Raw genomic sequence first — 21494 nt, 5'->3', positions numbered from 1 at the left:
ATTCTTGACTTTGGGCCAAAAACATGTTTTGTGAGGTCACATTGACCTTTGACCGCCAAATTCTAATCACTTCATCTTTGAGTCAAGGTGGACATTTGTGCCAAATTTGAGGGAACCTTCTCAAGGACTTCTTGAGATATGGCTTTCAAGAGAATGAGACTAATGCAAGGTCACAGTGACCTTGACCTTTGAACACCAAATTCTAATCAGTTCATTGTTGAGTCCAAGTGGATGTTTTTGCTAAATTTGAAGACATATCCTCAGTGTGTTCTTGAGATATCTTGATCACAAGAACGAGACAGTTGGGGTTACAATGAACTTGACCTTCCACCTATGACCACCGAATTCTAATCAGTTCATCCTTGAGTCTGAGTGAAAGTTTGTACCAAATTTGAAGGAATTCCCTCAATGTGCTCTTGAGATATCAAGTTCAGATGAACGTATGGACAACACGAAAACATAACGCCTCCATGCCATAGATGTCACTAACAGAGATGCATAAAAACCACTGTGCTTTAGTGCCTTATTGTAACTTTTTCTTTAATTGCTCTTGTATGGTTTCTATTTTTACTTCTATTCTTACACTTGCTGTATATGCCTCTTCTCTTTCTTTTAGTTTTACTGTTTATTTGTACCTTTTTTTCCATCTTTGTGCTGCTGCAACACATGCCTGAGAGGGGAAACCCAGGGCTCGTAAAGCATAAATGTCATGAACACAGGGTAATTATTGGTGGCATATCGATTACATATATTAATGTTTTTATCAGCTCCTCCTGTCTCATGTAGATTATGGCTGCTGGGCAGATTTCAGTGAGTGAATCCAACTAATTCAGTTGATTCAGACTGCAGACGTGATTTTACATAGTGGTAGTTCAGTATTTTGGGGATGTTATTGAGGCAAAAAACTGCATGAAGAAAGATACTGGATAATGGAATCTTTATGGTGTAAACTTAATGATAGTATGAACTTAATTAATAATGTTCTTTTAACACCTGCACCTATCAACAAGCTTAACTTCCAGTATGGGAGTTGAAATGCTGTGAAGGGACAGCACAAATCCTTCTGTGATATTTCCCCCACATTCTTATAAACCTTTACTTTTCTTTTTCCAGTATGTATTCCTTTATGGAGCCCTACATGTGATGTCATTTAGTCCTACAACAGCTTCCTTTTAAAAGCTTTCCTTATGCCAAGATTTTGAGTGTGTCTGACAAAAGCATCCGACAAACAGCACTTTGAGTTCATATGAATAGCAGTCTATAATTTTGGTGCTAAACATTTCATTGCAGGAGCGGCGTTGCGGCCAGTCGAGCGTCTGTCTGATGGCTTCCAGGAATTACAGATTACAGTAAGAGGAGGTTTATTTCATGTCAACAGACTTTTATCTGTCTCCTGTGTAATTTAGTTTCTGTTAATCTGTGCTCGTCACCACTGAATGAGACAGAGAGCACCGATACGGTAAGATGGAGACAGAAAGAGAGAATGGGAGCAGGAGCCAAATGTGGATGAAAAAGTGGAACCATTCCAGTGGTGGAGTTCATATGGGACCTTTCACATCATAAAAGCTTTTTAGTTGCGTCCTTTATTAGCTTATAAATGCATCTACACCTTTTCAAGTGGAGTTGTATTTGGTACTTATCCAAAGTCAGTGAATGATCTACAGTTTGAAGAAGCAGACTGGAGTACTGATGCGAAGGCTAAGCAATGTATGATGGTAAAAGGAGCAGCAACAAAAAGTATTTTAGCCACCTAAAAAATACATATCAGTTAAGTTGTATGCTATATTAAGAATATTTTCACAGCTTTAACTTGTTGCAGAGAGTGTTTTCCAACAGGAAACTAAAGCTGTTATGGCGATCTCTTTAAAGGGATGAAAAAGGTTAGTTTGGATTCAAGAAAGTTACCCAATAACACAAACTAACTAATTGATTGAGGCAGTCGCAAACCAAAGTCTGGTGGCTTCGATGAGAACATAAATGGGGAACTGTTAACAGCATCTCCGTCAGAAAGGCTGTCTGTGTCAAGGCAAAGCCGTGAAAGTATTCTAAATATAGCACACATGTAAACTGTTATTGATTTATATCGGTGGGACTCCTTTTAGGTGGCTAAAATCTGTTTTGCTGCTGCCGCCCTCCACAGCAATACAATGCTAAGCTGTCACAGTGGTACTCCTGACTGCTTCTCCAAAACGGGGGGCGTGACATCTTCAAAATTCACTCCTAGGGATGAGAATATAAAACTGACATTGCAGTTTTAGCAGTACTATGTAAGGAATTATCAGTTATAGCAGCAGAATGCACATTACTGTACATGCACATGTTGACCAACCTTAGCCTTGGTGGTGTTGTCCTCCTTAACAATGGTCCACTCCTCTCCGTCCAGGCTGTGCCCCACCCTGAACTTCTTCATAAAAACATTCCTGTCGCGGTGTTTCCCTCCCTGGATCACCACGCCGCTCACCATCTTGTCCTGGCCCAGATCCACCTGCCAGGGAGGACGAGGAAAGGAAAAAATGGTTGGTTTGACTCTACCAAGAAATGAAACAACTAGCAGACTAAACTGACAAAGACTTATAGACAATCTGACTCACTGACTGGCTGATTCCACTAAACTTTCAAAGTTAATTGTTAAACCCACCTGCAGCCACTCGTTTCTGAAGGGCTGCTTGGTTTGCTGCCCGGTCCAGCCCGACCTCCCTGTCAATAGACGGGCGTTCTCAGCCACCCAGCCCCGGTCGGCGAACGACGAGGCGCTGATCTGAGCGTCTGAGATCTGACCTGACACCATCCCCAGCATCCCTGAACAGGGGTAGTCTGTACAGAGAGAGAGAGAGAGAGAGAGAGAGAGGGAAAGAGTGGTGGATAAGAAACTTTTGAGAGGCATACAGTATGATAAGAAAGGCTACTGTCATCCTTATCTTGTCACTGCTTTAGTCAGCAGTTTGAGCTGATGCCCTCTGGGCGCTGCTGCAGTGTTTAAACTTAAATGTAAAAACACCAGAGACTCATTTATCATCTCTGGGAGGGGTCTGTTTGAATCGGACATGGGATGATGGAGCTTTTTGTGTGTATATGCATGTATGAGGACCTATTTCACATTACATTCATTTGAGCGAATGACTTTAGGGTTGACAACTTCTGGTTTTCCTTGTAGCTCTACTGTTACTACGAGCACTGGCGTGACTCCTCTATACTCGGACGTGCATATTTCATACGAAATGATGGTATATATTTATACTACACAAGGTGTCTGCATACACAGAGGTGTTGCTATGTCGCTACAGGTACCAGTGACATGATGAAACACAATCCAGGAAGTCCAGTTAGAGTAAAAGATCCATCAGTTTGAAAGCTAATCAAATGCCAACACTACACAGTGGTATACAAAATTACAAGGAAGGACTTTACAAATCTATAATAGATCTATTATTTTAGCTTATATCGTAGATTTTTCGGAAATATTGCAGGTTACAAGTCTTGTCTTATGGGCACTCGACACTGACAGACTTGCCCATTGACGGGGATACTACATGTGACCTTGACGCAAAAAGACAATCTGTTGAACAACCACGCCAGTGTGTTGTTAGGACATACACTGGGTAAGTTACTGGATATTTGAGAGACTTACACTGTGCTTTTCGTTTTCTACTGAATGAGAAAACTTAATTAAACTCTAAAATATGTGGACACAATGGTCCGGTCACTGTGAGCCACGTTAAATCTATTATCTACAACAAGCCAGATCTAATATCCGGACTCCAGCAGTCGGGGTCTCAGTGTGATATTTGTATTTGACAAATGCTTCCAGAGTTATATCTGGGGTTTAACAACAGCTCCTGAGGATGTAAATTTCTCCACAATGTGAATTTACAGCTTCTCAGTGTTCTTTATGGAAACCCCCCACAGTACTGTCCGTGTGTGTCTTCTTGTGTTTCTGTGCTTATGAGTACCGAATGTCCTGCTGGTATAGAAAAATGGATTAAATGGGCAAAGGGGAGCTTTGTCCTTCCTGTATTTTATTACTTCCTTAAATCACATAATTTAGATGAGGAGTTTGATTTAGGATTAAATACAGATATTGGATTAAATTTAGGTCAAAATGAGGATGAAGTTTAGGGTTATGGGTCTGGGAGTGAGTGATACTTCTAAATCACGTTCAGTACTTTCACACCACACGCACACTTTCCCAGTTGTGTCATTATATCTCCTGAATCACCTGTCTAGCACTCTGCAGCCTGTTCTCCTATGAGTAAGAGCCTAATATCTACGTTATGGAGCTCTCCTACTGAGAGTTGCTTGTAGTACATCAAGGACTGAGGTTTATATAATGTTAGAGGATGAGTAATGAGGCGGCATGATTTTCCTCTGCTCCGCTGTAATGAATAACGGTGTCCTTCTGTGGGAGTTTGCGCTCGCCTTGGAAGCGGTGATTATTTTAAATCAACAGAGAGCAGCAGGAGGTTTTCATCCGGCAGCCAAAAAGATGTTAGTTTGATTCACGGTGTGAAAAAGTGAGAAAATGCTATTAGCGGGAGAGTGTACGGCCTGAAAAGAACAGGTAAAATATGTCAAGAAATGTTCTTGACTGTCACTCATTTCCTTTTCACTTGAGGTGTTCGCATTACCTAATCTATTCCCTTCATACAGATACATTTGGTGTTTGTGAAGATGCATCCCAGGTGTAGGAGAGTGCATGTAATAGCTGTAAAAGATGGTTTCTCTTTGTCAAATGAGATAAAATGTTCCAGAAAGTTGATTTTGCATTTATGAAAGTAAATCAGAAGTTTGACAAAGTCACTTTGTGTTTGCAGAAGTTCACTGATTGTTAAGAAATTTAATATTCAGGTTTAAGAAAAAGTGAAAATTAGTTCTTTGCATTTCATTTATTGCTTATAATTGGATGTTACATTAAATAATGAAATAAAAAGTTAAATTTAGTCTTGATTATTGGTTTTTGGTTCATCAAAAACTAAGCCAGCAAGTGAATTTTCCAAAGAGTGAGTACATGTATTGCGTGTTTTGTATGATAATCATAAAGAAAAGTGAGCCGTGCCCCTCTGTGGTGTTTACATGCTTAGTAATGTATCAGAAAACGGAGGTGAAAGAGAAATCAAATGTAGGTGTGATCACTTGCCTGCACTGCATGTGTGTGTGTGTGTGTTAGATTGGAAAAGATTTAGATGACATTAATCTTTAATGATCCATGTAGGGACACAGAAAGTTAATTAAGAAAGAAAACGCAAGAGATGTATGAATGAATTATGATTCCAACACTAACAGGATGTGCCAGAGTTATTGAAAAATATAAATCAGTGCATTTAGAGTTCAAGCTGGGAGCGTAACCTCATATCATGTACAGTATGCGTCAGTTTTTTAACATTACCTGACGTTCTGCAGCCGTAAATCTCAAAGCGCATGCAGATGCCTTGCTCCCAGGACATGGGGCGGATGCGGATGTAGCGAGCCAGAGTCTGTTTGGGGAGGAAGGAGCGAGCCTCGTCTGTTGGGTTGTGGTTTCCCTGGAAAATCTGAAGATAAGAGGACACAGACAGAAACATTACAAATTAGTACGCTTTTAGTAACACTACCGCTGCTAATACTGATATTATCACTGATGCTGCTGTTTCTGCCACTGAAGTCAGTACTGTTGTCAACCACTATAACTACTACTTCTATTACTACTGCCTCTGCTGCCTCTACTGCTATTACTATCACTGCCTTACACTGCCACTACTATTACTAGTCCTACTGCACCAAGATTGCAACTACCAATACTACTATTACACAGTTAATATTGTTGTTACTACTGCTGCTTTACCAGCATAGCCACAACTACTTCTACTGTAGTACTGCTGCTTTAATTACGACTGCAACTACTCTTATTACTCTTACTACATCTATTTTTACTAAAGCAAATGCTATTACTACTGCAATACAAGCATTATCACCACCAGTACGACTCAGTACAGCTGTGCTACCACTGCTTCTTCTATTACTAGTGCCACTGCTACTACAGCAGCTACCATAACTGCTATTACTACCTCTGGCCCAAATCTATGCAGTTATCTTAATTGCCGGAAGTACTGCACAAATAGCTACATAACGTGTAATAATCAGCGGACCGTAAATAAACTCCTGGTATGTTATGATTTAAGCAGAGTCTGGTTTGACCCTGACTCATGATCAAAGACACTTGACTTAAACTTTTATTTTAAATAATTTGCGATCATGTCTGTTGTGCTCTAAGAAAACAAAAACAGTATGTTGCTTGATAAAAAAAATAAATAAAAAATACCGGAGTAGTTTTGCTTGATTTTTCTGCTGCATTTGACATCATTGATCATGAAAACGTAAGTGTTATGGGTTTTCTCAGTCTGCATTATTATGGATAAAAAGTTACTTTAATGGAAGTTATTCAAATGTTCAAAAATGTAAAACCTGAAGTGCCTTAAGGAAGTTGTCTTTGGCTGCTCTTGTACACTGTATTAACTAATGGTCTTCCTTTGGTATTACAGAAAGCAAGTATCTTGATGTATGCTGACGACTCCACGAAATATTTAGCAGAGACACCAACTAGTGATTTAAATACAAATCTAGATTGAGAGTTGACGTTGATTGTAGATTCAACTTATTTTGAATGTGTCTAAAACAACTAGTGTTGTTATTGGTACAAACTATACTCTAACTTGATGTCAGTGTAAATAATAAATAATAATATAATAATAATGTTAATAAAGCAGAGAGAAGCAGCCAAACTTTTGGGAGTTATCATTGACATTAAACTATCGTGGGACAAACAAATATGTGGTAACAATTGGAAACACTTCTGTAATTAAGAGAACTATCAAACAAGTAATTCAAGCTTTGGTTTTGTCTGATAGTGTTTCATTTACAGTGGGTGTGCATTATGATGTGTTATTTAGTGTATTGTGTTGTGTAGTGTGAATGTATGTTTTGTATTGTCACTGTGTAGACCCCAGGAAGAAAAGCTGCTGCAATGCAAAAGCTAACGGGGATCTTAATAACAAACAAACAAACAGTATATTGAAACTGTGCTGTTGAACGTAAGGCACTGAAGGCAAATTTAACAACCTGGATGACTTTTCAGGCTCGATTTAACAGCAGTTAAGACTTTGACATGATTTGTTTGATGCTAGCACATGTACTTGTACCTTGTCTGTCAATATCTGACTTAATACGAAACTCTGTAAGCTAACAATTTATCTCCGCACCAGTGTCTCTGAGACAACTTCCTCCGAAGAACTGCATTCTGATTTTAATGACACTTTCAGCACACTCACTTCAGTCAAGGATCACATTAGGAATGCTGCCAAAAGCTGGCAGCTTTGGAAAACATTGATTCAGGCATCCACACTTCTCTCCTCATTGATTAGAATGCAGAGTTTTTCATTACTCATCAATATTAAATACATAAAGGTTGTTACAAGTGTGAATGAGTCAGCATTACCTTCTGCTTTGAGCCCTCCTTCATGGTGACCCAGTCCTCCCCGTTGGAGCTCAGGTCAACCTTATAGGAGCGAACATAGTAGTGCTTCTTGGTCTCTTTTGAGATCGCTCCCTGCGTCCCGATGGCTGTGACGAATCGGAGGAATCCCAAGTCCACCTGGAAACACAGTAAATACAAGGACAGGTCAACAGAGGAGTTCAGATTGGATTAAAGGCGAGGTTCCTCAGGGGGTATCCCGGTAATCTAACCACATAGTCAGCTGTAACACCTGAGCACAACATATTACAAATGAAAGTGCTTGAAAAGTAGTTAGCAAGCAAGCAGAGAAGGCTTAACAGTTAGCAGGATATGGAGAACATGCTACAAGTAATGAACAAATGGTTGAAAAATATAGCTAAAAGTACTGGATTAATGGTTAACGTACACATATTGGCCTACGTAATGGATACATGGTAGAAATACACAGCTAAAAGTAACAGATATCCAGAAATTCCAGATTGAGATGGTTGATGAGAGGTTTTCCCTTCTTACAACACGCACTGTCAAAAAGCACTTAAGAAAGTAAAGTTTCAGGCAAAACTTTTAATTTTTAAAGCCTGATTTAACCCCAATCTGCTGAAGCAGAAGGATATGTTTTATCTAGACAGATCTTACGTGTCAGAGTGTGTAACTGCATCAAACAGAAGAAGAAAGACATTTTCTGGAGTTCTTTCTTTGACGTTACACAAAATAATACGTAGGTTTAATGTATTACCTATCTCCGACTTCTACATAAAAAGCCACAGCATCAGCCAACACTGTCTTCCACCATGTTTCACGTGAAGCATATGGGAAATGAGAGGCTCAGATCTCATTAATTATACTGTGATCCGTCCATAAGTAGACAGTGAAAAATCAGAGCAGGACGCTGGAGAGATGGGCAGCACCATTTGTTAAGACGGCCACCTCTCTTTCACAAAACGAAGACCTTTACAGGAACATTATGCAGTCAGTATAATCCACTACTAAACTGCTGACAAGTGCTGTAAGTCATTAGTACTCTCCTTAATCATATTCTCTTCGAACATCCACTTAAAGCTGAGATCCTCTCACTTAGTTTCCATTGTGAACACCACAAGTGTTTTCTGATGTACAATTTACAGTGAGAGATGTGAATGCTTCTTATACATATTTCTGAGGTGATTCCCTCTGCGCCACTTATTGACATTTTGTTATCAACAAAACAATCTTTCTAAGAAATAGATGGAGCGTGACATCTGATTTAGGTCATGTGTTTATTTCCGGCCTGTTGCGTCAGGGATACTGAGGTTTGAGCCTCAGGCTGTTGATCCAGAAGGATGTCCAGAAAAGAATGTGTGTGTGTGTGTGTGTGTGTGTGTGTGTGTGTGTGTGTGTGTGTAACCCTCTAGGTTAAGGGGTTGTGTCAGACCAACAGCAGACATTGTAAGAGTAAATAAGGACGTAATAACCGGACTTCTTTGAAAAAGACAGAAGTAGTGTGAGTTTGTGTCAACTGCATTGTTCACTGTCTTATCCCAAGCCTTAGATTATACTGCAGGACATGAAAAGAGTCAGCCTAATTGAATTTTAAGAAATATGCAAGTTTTACAAAGATCTAAAATGGAAGATTAAACATTTTAATCTGGGTGTGTCACCATTGAAAGTGGTGTAGGTTAGCCTATAGCTTAGCACAAAGCCTGCAGGCAGGAGGAAAACTGCTTACTAGTTATTACCCCCTTTTACACTGCCTCTTCAAAGCGAGAATTTCATGTCTTATGTCGCCTTGCTGTTCTGTATGAAAGGTACAATTGCTGCATGGGGGGACAGAGTTGTCACGCCTTTAAGGCGACATCGGAGGTATTATTTTATGATAATTTTTAGCCTTTGTGTCTTTGAGTACCATGAAAAGTGCTCTATAAATAAAATGTATTATTACAGCTGGCATGACGTGTTATGCTTGTTATCTACATGGGAGATTTAAAAAAGTAGACAATAGCAGTTAGCAGCTAACTCAAAGAAGAGGAACAGCAGCCAAAAATGTCCGCAAATTGGGAAAACAATGAGGTCTGGGAGCTCCTCACCCTCCAAGCAGAGGACGAGATCAGCTGCCATATAACAGTGACTGTTAAAGTCATTGTTATTGTTGATAAAGTCCTGCTAACACATATGTTATGTCATTACATGTCATGCCTGTCATGCCTCTTTTGCCTCTGTGATGCCAGTAGACTGTCTAAAATGAATCACCGGAGTGGCATGATGCCGCCATTGTTTGGTTCTGTGTAAAAATGCAAAGGTGACATAAAGAAGGGACTTTGTAGTGGCCCCTTTAGTGTGGTCACTGTGCAAAATGGGCTTGTCAAAGTCACATGTTGTGTATTTGACTGCAATACATTTATAAAATGGAAAAAAGTTATCTGAGCAACAGCAGACAGCATCTCAGCAGCCAGGTTGAATAAAACCCCTGTGATTTTTGGATGTGGCTGTCTCGCTCACTAAATAATAGATCAATGCAGTATTAAAAAGACAATTTAGTGTTATGGGAAAACTTTTGACAGAGCGAGACTGGCGGTTTCTTCCTACGTCTAGTCTTTGTGTTAATCTTAACATGTCCTAGATCTCTGTGCAGACAAACAGATGGAAGTGTTATCACTACCTTATCTGACTTTAAGTAGGATAACAGACAAGCATATTTTCCAAAATATGAGTTTATAGGTCAGAATGTCAGGATAAACCCAAACAAACTCGGATAGCTACAGTAACAGGCAAGCAGGCTTGTTAATATGGTCAAAACACAAGTTAGATAAAGACAAATGATGAGATAAAACACACACACACACACACATACGAACCAGAACAAACTACTGTGTTAACTCATATGTGAAGGTTTCCATGTTACATCTGGAAACTCAGTTGAGCCATGATCTTAACCTGTATTCATTCTGTGTACATATGCACGCAAACTGGGATAGCATCAATGCAACCTATGGACATTAAGTTCCGATGATCCAAAGCACAATTTTGTAAGTAAAGTTTTTAAGGTTATCATCTTGATCTTTATTTTAACAAACAAAAATAAACTAATTTCATTCAAACTCCACCCACTATTTGATTTTGTTTCGTTCCTGACAAAAGGTGGTTTGTAATTCTTAAAAACTCTACAGATTGAAGCAGTTTTCTGCTAAAAACAAGATGAACTGTCACACCTTAAAATAGCCAAAGTCCCTCTGGTGGCTGAGGGTCACTTCCTACTTTGATTGTATGACTAGACTGACTAAACACGTTGTCTCGTGTCTGATTGAGTTAGAAAAACTCGCCAGACATCCTAAAAACAAAGTAAAGAGTCACATTTTTGGAAGTGATTTAATTAGGTTTTTAGTTCAAAACAGAATCTGACAAAGGGGTAACACAGTGTAACTTCTTTTACGTTTCCTTTTTCTTTATTGAACTAATATAATCGTCCTTATTTCACTGGCAGTTCAAAGCAATTCTTAAAATGAGTAACTCCGAGTGAAATTACAGTGACATTATCGCATCTCGTGGCTATACTCTCCCCAGTTTCCTCATGAAATCATGATCTGAGAGCTAAATAACAGATAAAAAGACTTGATCAGATGGCCGAGGCATTTTTATCTCACTGCAGCAAAGAAGCATCCAGAAACAAGGCTGCTCTCAAAGTGCTTGAAAAGAAAAAGATTTAAAAAAAGATTAATAAAATGATAGTTATCATCAAAGAGAGCATTAGTGATAACAGAAAGCCTTACAGTGGTCTTTTTAAATCGATTCACATATATACTGTCCACAAATACCATCTAAATTTAAGAATACTTCACCAACGCTGGATGTCGCTCCACTTATAGTTATCACATTAAGTTCCTCCAAACTGCACTAAAGCATGAACTGAAACCCATTTATTTTCATAACTGTGTATTAAATGAGGTGACACTCCATTTGACTTCCATTTCATTCCACTTCAACTAAACAAAATTGCTTGTTTGTTGAGTTTGGGAATTATCAGTTGCATACCAAAATACACAGTGCTTCAGTATGTGGGATGCCTGTAATATATGGTGTGTAATTATATTACCAGAGAGACGTTAGTGCTGTGATACTGTACATGGGAAGGGACCAGAGGCCATTATTTAGCTTCTCCCACTGTTGCTTTTTCAGGAAAAGAAGAAGGAAATAGCTTCCCGTGGGTTTGTGTGGGCTCTGTGACTGACAGGGAGACCCCTGGGAAACGATGTTTCGTGGGATTGCTGGCCTGGTGTTCCCAGCTGCCTTCTGATCTATATTCCCACGAGATCTGTCCCCTGAATGCAACACTCAGTGTATAGAATCAAGACACTGTGTATAGTAGGTTTTGTTGTGGAATTACATAAACAAGGATAATTTCTGTTGTTCATTACAGCATCGAGAGTTGTGTTAAGGAATTCAGTAAAGTGGCCTCCAGTCATTTTAACTTGTGAAGCAATGCTTCACAGATTATGTCCTTGGTGTTATGGTGTGACTTTGGTGAATCTGAATAAACTCTTTAAAACACCAAAGTCACACAGTAACACAAACAAACTAATTGATCAAGGGCAGTGGTAAACCAGAAGCTCCTGTGTGTGTTCAGCAAGGTAAAATTACTGTTTTTGTCAATGGTGTCTAGCTTTAAAGACAATACAGGTAAGTTTCACTTTTACTTCAGTTTCCCGTTGAAAAGGGCTGCCTGTTTGGGAAGTGCTGATCACGGGACTGAAAAATGAGACATGGATTATACTGCACAAGTTGTGCCAAAGTTTGTAGCTGTTTGATATAGTTTTGCTGTTGTTAAACACAGACCGCTAAGATTTCAATTCATCAAAATTTTCTCAGTTTTTGGATTTTTTGTTCACAAGAGGTGTGCAAGAAAAACAAAATTTTCTTCATAAATTTTACCTAGCCAACCCGGTCTCACTCAAAAGTCATCAAAATCTGACACTTGGGCAGCCATCCTTTAACGTCAGCATGATACGCAGCTGGTCGTCGTTACAGTTTAATGGTGCTCGGTGGCGTCAGGGGGAAATGTAGCGGGACAGGAACAAAAGTAAAGGTGGCGAAAGTCCGAGTGGGGCAGGTGGGCCCGCGTTTCACCCAGGAGAGCAGTGTTTGCATCTCGTAAGATTATAAAGCCAAAACCTTTTTTCCAAACCCAACCACGTGTGTTAGTTGTTGAAGGAAAAAAATGTCGATTTGTGGTGTTGTACCAGTGTAGTGCATTTATTTTGAAAGAGACTGTATGTAAACGGTAAATTTCCTGTGAAAACGGATGTGTACTTTGAAAGAAGAGAATGCATGTAATAGGCAGAACTTGACAAAGGGTCCCAGATCCTCAATAACAACACATCCGGGGTACCTTGCACTGATATGTGATGAGAATGTGAGAATGTGTTGACATAACACAGGGTTTGTAATTGACATACAAATGATTATTTCGGGGGTGAAGTATTCTTTTAACAGGCCAAAGTATCATGAGAAAAAAGTTTTTAAGAATCAAAGGGCAAAGGCTTCTTTCCAGAGCTCTGATTTTGCTCTGACATTCAACAGTCACACAGAGAGAGAGAGTTGCAGCCACAAGGCAGGTCACTCTACCTGTAAGGAGATTTGGCAATTCTCAGAAACAGGACAAGATAAATGGGAAGAGGGTGTACTAAAAATAAAAAAAAGTCACATCAGAAAGTCACTTATGGAATCTACTGCTGGGGGGAATCTAAAGCTATATCAATTATCTGAGTAATTAAAATGACTTGAGTGAAGGAAAATTAATCTGCAAATGCTTTGATAATCCGTTCATCGTTTCAGTCACTTTTCAAGTAAAAGTGCCAAACATTCATTCATCCCAGCTTCTTGTTTGTAAAGGTTTGATTCTTTGCTTTGTCTTATACAACACAAGACTGAATGTCTTTGGGCTTCTATACAATTAATCAAGAACACTGTGGTCATTTTGATTGATGATGAAAGTAATTGTTAGTCACAGCTTTAAATATTTTAGGTGTTGTGCACAGACACAACAGTTTACAAACTGAAGGACAAAAACAAGTTTTCAGAGTTACGATAAAGAGTTGATGAAGTTGCCCCAGTTTAAACAGGAAATGCCTCAGCTCTTACAGTAATCCATCGGCCAATCACTGCAGTTCTTGCACGTTTTCTGTAGCAGCCGGTCAAAGCTCCATTCTCCAGACCTCCTCTATCAAATGACCAAGGCTAATTGCTCTTCCATCTTCTAATTACTCAACACTTGGCAGTGCCTACATTAATGCCACAGAAAATAGTCACACTTAGAGCTTTTTAATGAAGGGAACAAAATGCAGGAAGGGGGACATAATTCAGTCAAGTGTGGCTAAAGGAGATTGAACAAAAAACACCGCTATATCCAGCCAAAACAGGATACTGCTTCAGCAGTGATAGTAAAAGAAACAGCCCCAATTACTCAATTCTCATCCGAGGTTTCAGTGTTTACTTAAGAAAGTGCTGCACTCTGGGGAGGCAGTGGATTGCATGAGGAAAGAAAAAAGTTTTCACCACAAGCAGAAGTTTTGTTATACTAAAATGCTCACTAAAGAAATGACCTCAAGACACGTTGGTAAAATGCGTGACTGACAATGTTTTTGCATGTTTACAGGATTATTTTAGATTAATAATCAGATTATATTGCCATTTTATTCTCTTTCATTCATTCAGCATGACATTGTGTTTATCTAGGCAGTACTGTACTGTTGATCTATTATATTACTTTCAAAGGTATTAAAAACTAGAATCTAATACAATCACTCGTGATAATAAAAGTGTTATGTAGACTATATCACTGTCAACTGTTAAAGTTTTAGGAAAGTGTTAGTGTGTCATAAAAACTCAGAAAAAAATAATAGTATGGTATGTCTTTAAAAAAAGTCACTGAATTTCAGAAGTGTGTGCACGTTTCCTGTGAGTCCCTCAATCATGTGGTGGATCATTAATATGGCATTCGGTCATCAAAACTTTGAGAATACCTGACTAAAAATCTTTGCTTAAAATGCCCTAAAATGGTGAGTTTAACTTTCTAAAAAATTCTTCTGGGGGAATTCCCCTTTGACTCCCTCTGGGAGTTTGGGTCACAGATTAAAAATTGTTCCAGTCAATGTTAAATAGGTGATTATGGCCCTGGTGTTCCTGTATTGTTAGCTGATTTCTTGCTGGGAAGAGGGGTTATTTTGTTTTGTTTTTTCCTAACCAATCAGTAAAGAGTGACGTTTCCGTCCAGCCAACATCACTTTCAATTTGCGGGGATTCTCAACCTGCTCTCACTGAGAAGTTGTGGAAATCCGGCGCTTGGGCAGTGACTTACAGCATCAAACACAGATGAAAAAAGGCATCCTTTCAACTCGACATGATACACGGCATGATATGTTGCTGTTATTGTTTAACGGTGCCTGGCAACATCAGGGGTAAACACAGCGGAACAAGAACAAAAGTTAAGGTGGTGAAAATTTGGGAGGGCTGGTGGATGGGTCCAACAGCCATCGACTTTCACCCAGGAGGTCAGTGTTTGCTTCCTGTAAGACTGTAAAACCAAACCATGTTCTTTTTCCTAGACCTAACCATGTGTGTGTGTGTGCTGGCAAAATGTTTGTGTGTTTGTTGTTGAAGGAAAAAAACGTCAATTTGCGGTGTTATACTGATGTAGTGCTTTTATTTTGAAAGAGATGGTATGTAAACGATACATTTCCTGTCAAAACGGAAGTGTATTTTCAAAAAAGACAAGGCATGTAACAGGCAGAACTTGACATAGAGTCCCAGAACATCAACAGCCAAGGCACCCAGGGTACCTTGCACATTGTATCTGGAAGTTGAAGGTCCATGACCGGACGTCGATATGTGATGAGGTCAGAGTGAGAATGTCAAATGTGTCAGTTCAGGTATTATTTCTGTTGGTTGACTTACAACAACTTTATATTTGTGTTGGTCTTCTGTACCCGTCTATACCTGTCACCATTTTTTGTTGCTATTTTTCATGGAAGGATAAAATTACTATGTAGGAACATGACATCCCCTCTTTTAATCCCATGTCGACCTACTATAGGCACTGTTCAGTCAACTGTTTCTCCAACCAGGGGAAACAGCCATCAGAGAGCACAATAGCAAACCTACAGTATTTTAATCAGGGATCATCTACCTGTATAGTTACTTTTAGATTTTTAAAACTGTTAAAACTCACTGCTGAATTTCAAAACGATACCTTTCCATTAATAAGAAAGTGGGACTTCTTTTTCTAATTAACGAAATACTTCCTTTCTGCAGCCTTTCATCCCCCCAAAAAAGCAACACACTAATTAGACAACTCTGTCTCCTAAAAATTACATGAATACGCAACTAATTAAAGAGCTAAAACTTAGGAAATAACATAGTATTGTTTTTCAACTTTTACATAGTTATGTATCTGCTGAGTGACTTTTATAACCACTGGGCCCTAAAACCTCATTACAGAATTTCTAAATGACTCCTTGGCATTGATGAAAAAGAAAGAATGTTATTCTCAGTTTTGAAATACTTTCTTTCAGCAGCCTCTGGGTTTTCTTTCCAGAATGAACATCAAACTAATTAGATCTGCTTGGTTTTGGGGCTTTATTTTTCTTTGATGAATGACATAACTCTAATTTCATCACTTTTTTGTTTCCGCTCACTCATTGCGTGAGAAATTAGATTTATGATTAGACACTTGACTTCTTTCAACACAGCTACCAATGTGCTTAAACAAAACTCAGACGAGGTCTCGCATGTACCATGTTAGCAAGTCTGAGCCGTGTAACTGACATTTCCTGGGTTTGGAAGTTCACTGGGATATTCCTCCAGAGGTCTGCTCTGGACAGCGAGACCCTTTAATGCTCTCTGGAGGATCTTTTGTCTTTCAGTTTCCCCCCCTGCCCCGACTTCAACAACAACCTCGCTCACACGAGGCCCAAATGTGTTCTCCAGATGCATGTCGCTGAGCTCTTCCTGGTGGCGTCAGAGAGATCCTGGAGACAAACATCAGGGTGGCTATAAATACCTGAAGTCAGTCGGGGAAGGAAGCCTTTCCTGGGCTTACATCATGGTATTCAATTACGAGTCAATTTACTACAGCTCTAAAAGATGCACCTACGGGTGTTTTTTGAGCCAAATTCGTACAATTGAAGCTTGAATGCAGTGTTATCTGATAAAGATTTGTGGAGCATTTTTAAAGACATTTATGATGGAGTCAGGTTGCTTAAAACGTGGATTTGTACTTCACTTTGTTTGTTCTGTTCAATTTATTGAATAATTACTTAAAAAAATACTTTGTACTCTCTTTTTCTCATCTCAAGTATGGGTTGATATACATTAGTCTCATTAAAAGTTGCCTTTATAGCTCATATTACTTTGTATAAGTTTCTCCTTTGGTGATTTTATTGCTGCACAAGTAAAATTTTAGTATTTCTTTTGGAACATTAGAGTTAATTCCTCTGTCAATCTTTAAAATGTGGTTCACAGAAATGGAGGCTTTTCATTTCATTGCATCCAGCATGCTGATGAAATGAGTCACCGCAGTGCAAAAATACGATTACAGATACACAATAAAGCTAGATAATGAGCTCACTGTCTGCCGCCACCCAAAACTGCCACCGGGTAACATCACGCTGAAAAACATTATGAATCGTAACCTGAAAATAGTATCAATAAAATATAAATGCCTTTAAATGAATAATAGAGGTGTTTGCAGCAGAGGAGGCGGGCATGCAAGAATTAACAAAGTCATAATTTTCTTCTCAAGTAAGATGAATGGAAAGCCGTGAGGCAAACCACGCTGTGCGGAGTTGGCCACGCACCACACTTAATCAAATAAAATGGAAAATTCTCTTCACAAAAACCACCAGTCATAACTCAAATGCCTCACAGAGACGGGGGGCGAGCAACAGCACCGGTTCTGAGGCTATAAATCACTGTGGCAGGGGGATGGTCTGCTGTTTCTTCAGGAGGGACTGTCGACAGAGCTTTACTTGAACAGCAGAAGAGCACACACGTATAGAAATCTGTCCGCACACACTCAACTGGACCCGATATAGCTGCTAGCCTCGGGTGAGAGGAGAGAGAGAGCTTGTGACTGAGAAGTCACTGGTGCAAATCTCATGACTGGTGAGCCGAACGAGGAGCATCACCACCTCCTTTAGTATCTACAGTCAGTGTGTCCTTATAGGGAACACTGAGGTGCTGGTCAGAGGCCAACAGCAGGGAGACACTTGCACAATGTTGCTGAGATGGTACATCCATGCTCAGCAAACTCTACCAGGTGTTTTACCTTTTCATTGTTTTCTATATCATGAGAAATGGGCCTGTAATTTGTGTAGTTACTTTAATTAAAAGTGTCTGAAGTATTGGTGGGTTTTTATTTCAGGTCTCAAACAACAAACTTAAGGGAATTTGAACGCACTTGTACTGTAATTGCACAGAACCTGTCAATGAGGCATGTAAACTACTGCTCATGCTATGGTTATAAACAATATTTGCTTCCAGCAAACTGCCAGTAAGGGCATTAAAAAGCTTGTGTTTTGCGAGGAGAAGTGGATGGGATTAAGCCAAAAGGAAAAATGTTGGTAGGGATATTTTAATTTTTCCAGTAAGTTCACAGGAAATTATCAAATGCCTCATTTCCACAGCATGGTTCAGCTCGTCCTGCCTCAACTCAACTCTCTTTTGGTACCAGGTGCTTTTCTTTCACTCGAATTTAACACAGTTTAACAAAAAAGTGTGTGCATTACCCCCAATCCTAGCGAAACAATGAACACATCAATGATAATTGTTAAATGACAGCAGTACATACTGTTCATATGATTTCAAATCATTCAAAATTCTTAGTTGTCTAGAAACTCCATATAGAAGCTCTGCAAGCGAGCAAAGTTCTTATCTTCCCTCTCACACTATAAGCTGGTCTCTCCAAAGCTAGACAGGCTGCCAGTTCCTTTATCCACTTTCCAATAGAACGTATGCATGTTCTTCCATAATAGTGCAATTATCCCACTGGCTTGTAAAAGTCCAGAGTCAGTGAGCGGAGACTGCTGCAGAGTTACAGCAATGTCTTCAGGGTATACTCCCATAACACAGAGTTCGGCTCGTAAAGGACTTTTCTCTTCAATTATAAGACTTAAACATTCAGCCGCACTCTTCCAGAGTTGCTGTAGCTTTGTGCAATCCCATAAATAACAAATCAATGTACTCTTTTCCTTTCTACGCAGTTACTTTGCTTTATTTTGTTTTTCACTGCAGCTAGTATCCCCGCAATGTGGGCGGGATTCTCAACTGAACGCCATAGCAACACCACATGAAACTGCCGTGACATTATATTTAATGCAGCACTGTTAATTCTTGTTTAGTTTCTAAAAAAAGTGTCTTTAAATGTGACATCCCTTATTTCAAGAAACACTTCATTTAAGAAAATAATTTGTACTGCAAAGTCAAAACACATAATAAAAACTTTTCAGAAGGCATCACTGGTAAATTATATGAATGCTACATATTTTAAGCCCATTGAATTCAACTCTCCCCATATATTAACCCACTGACCTCTATCAAAACACTGGGATCATATCATTACACCCCAGAGGGCTCAGCTGTGGCCCGGTAGCTAAAAGAAGTCCCCAGACAGACAATAGAGAGCCACTACTACTAATCTGCCACTGAGGCCGAATTCCTGTCTACTTCCTGTTGTAACCCCCACAGGAAGGAAGCGAGGGTCTGCTCTTACTGCAAGGGGCATTGTGAGTCTTCCTCTATGAGTTCCTGTCCTGGACAATGGGACAGTGCTGGACTCCAGCCGCACCTTATGATTCTATCTGAGGGGAGACAATCTCACCTTAGTTAGTTTTCTTTGGTCCAAACGGTGCTTGTTATTTACAAAGCATAATTAAAAGTTAGCGGAGTGTCTCAAGTTTTGTTGGCCTGTCATCCTGTCAGGTGTGATAATTTGCCGCCAAGACAAATCCAAACAAATCAGATTCTGGTTCCTGTAATTTTAAGCTAAACGTGACAGACTGCACTCTTCTTCAGGGGTGTTCAAGAGCGCAGGAAAAGAGATATACAAACAGTCTGACTTTGTTGATGCTTGCCAAAGAAACAGTCAACCGGACAGCTAATACAAGAGAGCTGAAACTAGACAGAGAGAAAGCCACAGGCTGGTGTTTGCTAAAGCTAAATGTACTGTTTTACCTCTATAGCTCTCTCTTATTCCCTCTCTGAAGAACTGACATCATGGTAATTCAGTTTCATAACAAACATAACTAAATGAGGTCGAAGCTGAAGCTACTCATGAAGCTAAATTATTTACATAGCTAAAAGTTCACTGCCATCTCTGACTGTCTGGAACTCATGTTATTTGTTGCTTTTATTATAACACCATGCCTACTGTATACTGTGTGAAACTAAACTACCTCAATACAGAAAACAATAGTGTATATCTTCTTAAATGTTTGGAAGACAAATGCTATTAACTAGAAGCTAAAACTTCATGGCTATAACAAACGTAAAAGACGAGACAAAACACTACATCTGCATATCGAGAGTATGTATATAGTCGTAAACCTTATAATAGATGATTCTCAGTGCAGTTACAAATTGCATTATGTCCTACCTGACAAAATTAGAGAGAACTCCAGAGATCAGATACACTGACACTTAAATGCAGCTCGCCAACCTTACTGTCCGCCATCTCAACCCTGTTCAATGATTAGTTTAGCAAACTGAATAATATATCGAATATGTTAAAAGATTATAACACTGGCCTGCTCTATTTTTCACATTCAAGAGATTGCAGGCTGCTCCGTCAGATTTCACAATCAAGACAAAACATGTCAACTGTGCTGGAGAGGCAGATTTCAATAAATAATGCATGTTGGCTCATTTTTTTTGCCTTCTGTGTCCCTATATTGTGCAGAGAACGTGGTACAAATGAGTGAACAATATTCCGACCAGATGTGAGCAAGATCTCAGCGGTAAAGTCAGGTTCAAGCTTAGGAACACCGTTTCTCCACGAATGAGTGTATGTTGAGATCAGACTCTAAAAGTAGCACTAATGTGACATAATTTCAGTCACAAGAATTTCAACAATTCCCCTGCAGAAAAAAAAGACCCCCACATTTTTTAACGCAACCAAACATTACTGACCTGTACCCACTCCCTGACGGTGTCATCTGAGGGCGTCCAGCCGTTCTCCTGGTAGTTGAGACGCGAGCGTTCGGGGGACCAGTTGGAGTTATACTGGGAAGAGGCGCTGATCTGCTCAGAGGAAATTTCTCCTGACTCCATACCCAGTGGCTCCATGCAAGCAAAATCTGCCAAAGACAGAAAAACTCTATTAATAAGAGTCCTAAATGTTATTTTTTAGTCACTTGAGTGAGTTATAGAAAACATGACAACTCATTTTAATCAATTGATCTCCCAAATTGGTTTCTGTCACAGCAAATTCATTACACAATTACCTAGTCAAATGTTAGCAAGGAACAAGAAATCTAGTTGGATCACATTTATAACTCTGACTATCTTCAACCTCTTTGACCATTGTAAAACTAAAATGGTGGTCTGTGTGTGTCTTGAAATACTGGTAAACATGAAGTTTTTGCTTCTAAACTTCGTTGCAGGGTGGAAATTAAGCTTTGAAATCCAAATTATCAACAAAAAAGGAGTTACTTATCAAATCAAAAGCATTAACACATTTGAATTATCATCAGATCATAAAGGGAAAACATTTGTCATATGAGTTTCAAAAGTTCATTACACACATCATTAGCTGGATGAGCTGGATTTTGGTATTTTGTTGTCATTGCTAATGGCTGAATGTATCATTAAACTACAGAATTGGGATTCTGACAGAAACACCTCAAGCTCAAAGACATATATCTCACTTTGCCTCTGACTCAGAAAAACAAGTGAGCATTGTGATTAGAGTGTCACCCAGACACTATAAAGTGTCTGTCCCCGCTCCCTGCTGTGCAGTAAGTCACGGTAGTAAAGGAGTCATTTT

At 39.3% G+C, this 21494-nt stretch overlaps 1 protein-coding gene across 2 annotated transcripts in view; it reads right to left on the bottom strand.

Moving 5' to 3' along the window:
* The window catches only part of LOC117271806 (neuropilin-1a-like), a 96097-nt gene that overhangs the window by 24155 nt on the left and 50448 nt on the right, over nucleotides 1-21494 (bottom strand). For both annotated transcript variants that reach the window (XM_033650231.2, XM_078172983.1), the window contains exons 6-10: nucleotides 20639-20805; nucleotides 7469-7624; nucleotides 5384-5528; nucleotides 2639-2814; nucleotides 2330-2485 (exon numbers count right to left, since the gene is read on the bottom strand). In XM_033650231.2, the coding sequence (XP_033506122.1) occupies nucleotides 2330-2485; nucleotides 2639-2814; nucleotides 5384-5528; nucleotides 7469-7624; nucleotides 20639-20805 (800 nt within the window). The remainder of the gene's footprint in view (nucleotides 1-2329; nucleotides 2486-2638; nucleotides 2815-5383; nucleotides 5529-7468; nucleotides 7625-20638; nucleotides 20806-21494) is intronic.

This window comes from Epinephelus lanceolatus, chromosome 12, assembly GCF_041903045.1.
Source record: "Epinephelus lanceolatus isolate andai-2023 chromosome 12, ASM4190304v1, whole genome shotgun sequence".
NCBI classification, from domain to species: domain Eukaryota; kingdom Metazoa; phylum Chordata; class Actinopteri; order Perciformes; family Serranidae; genus Epinephelus; species Epinephelus lanceolatus.
This window is presented reverse-complemented; position numbering and strand designations above follow the sequence as displayed.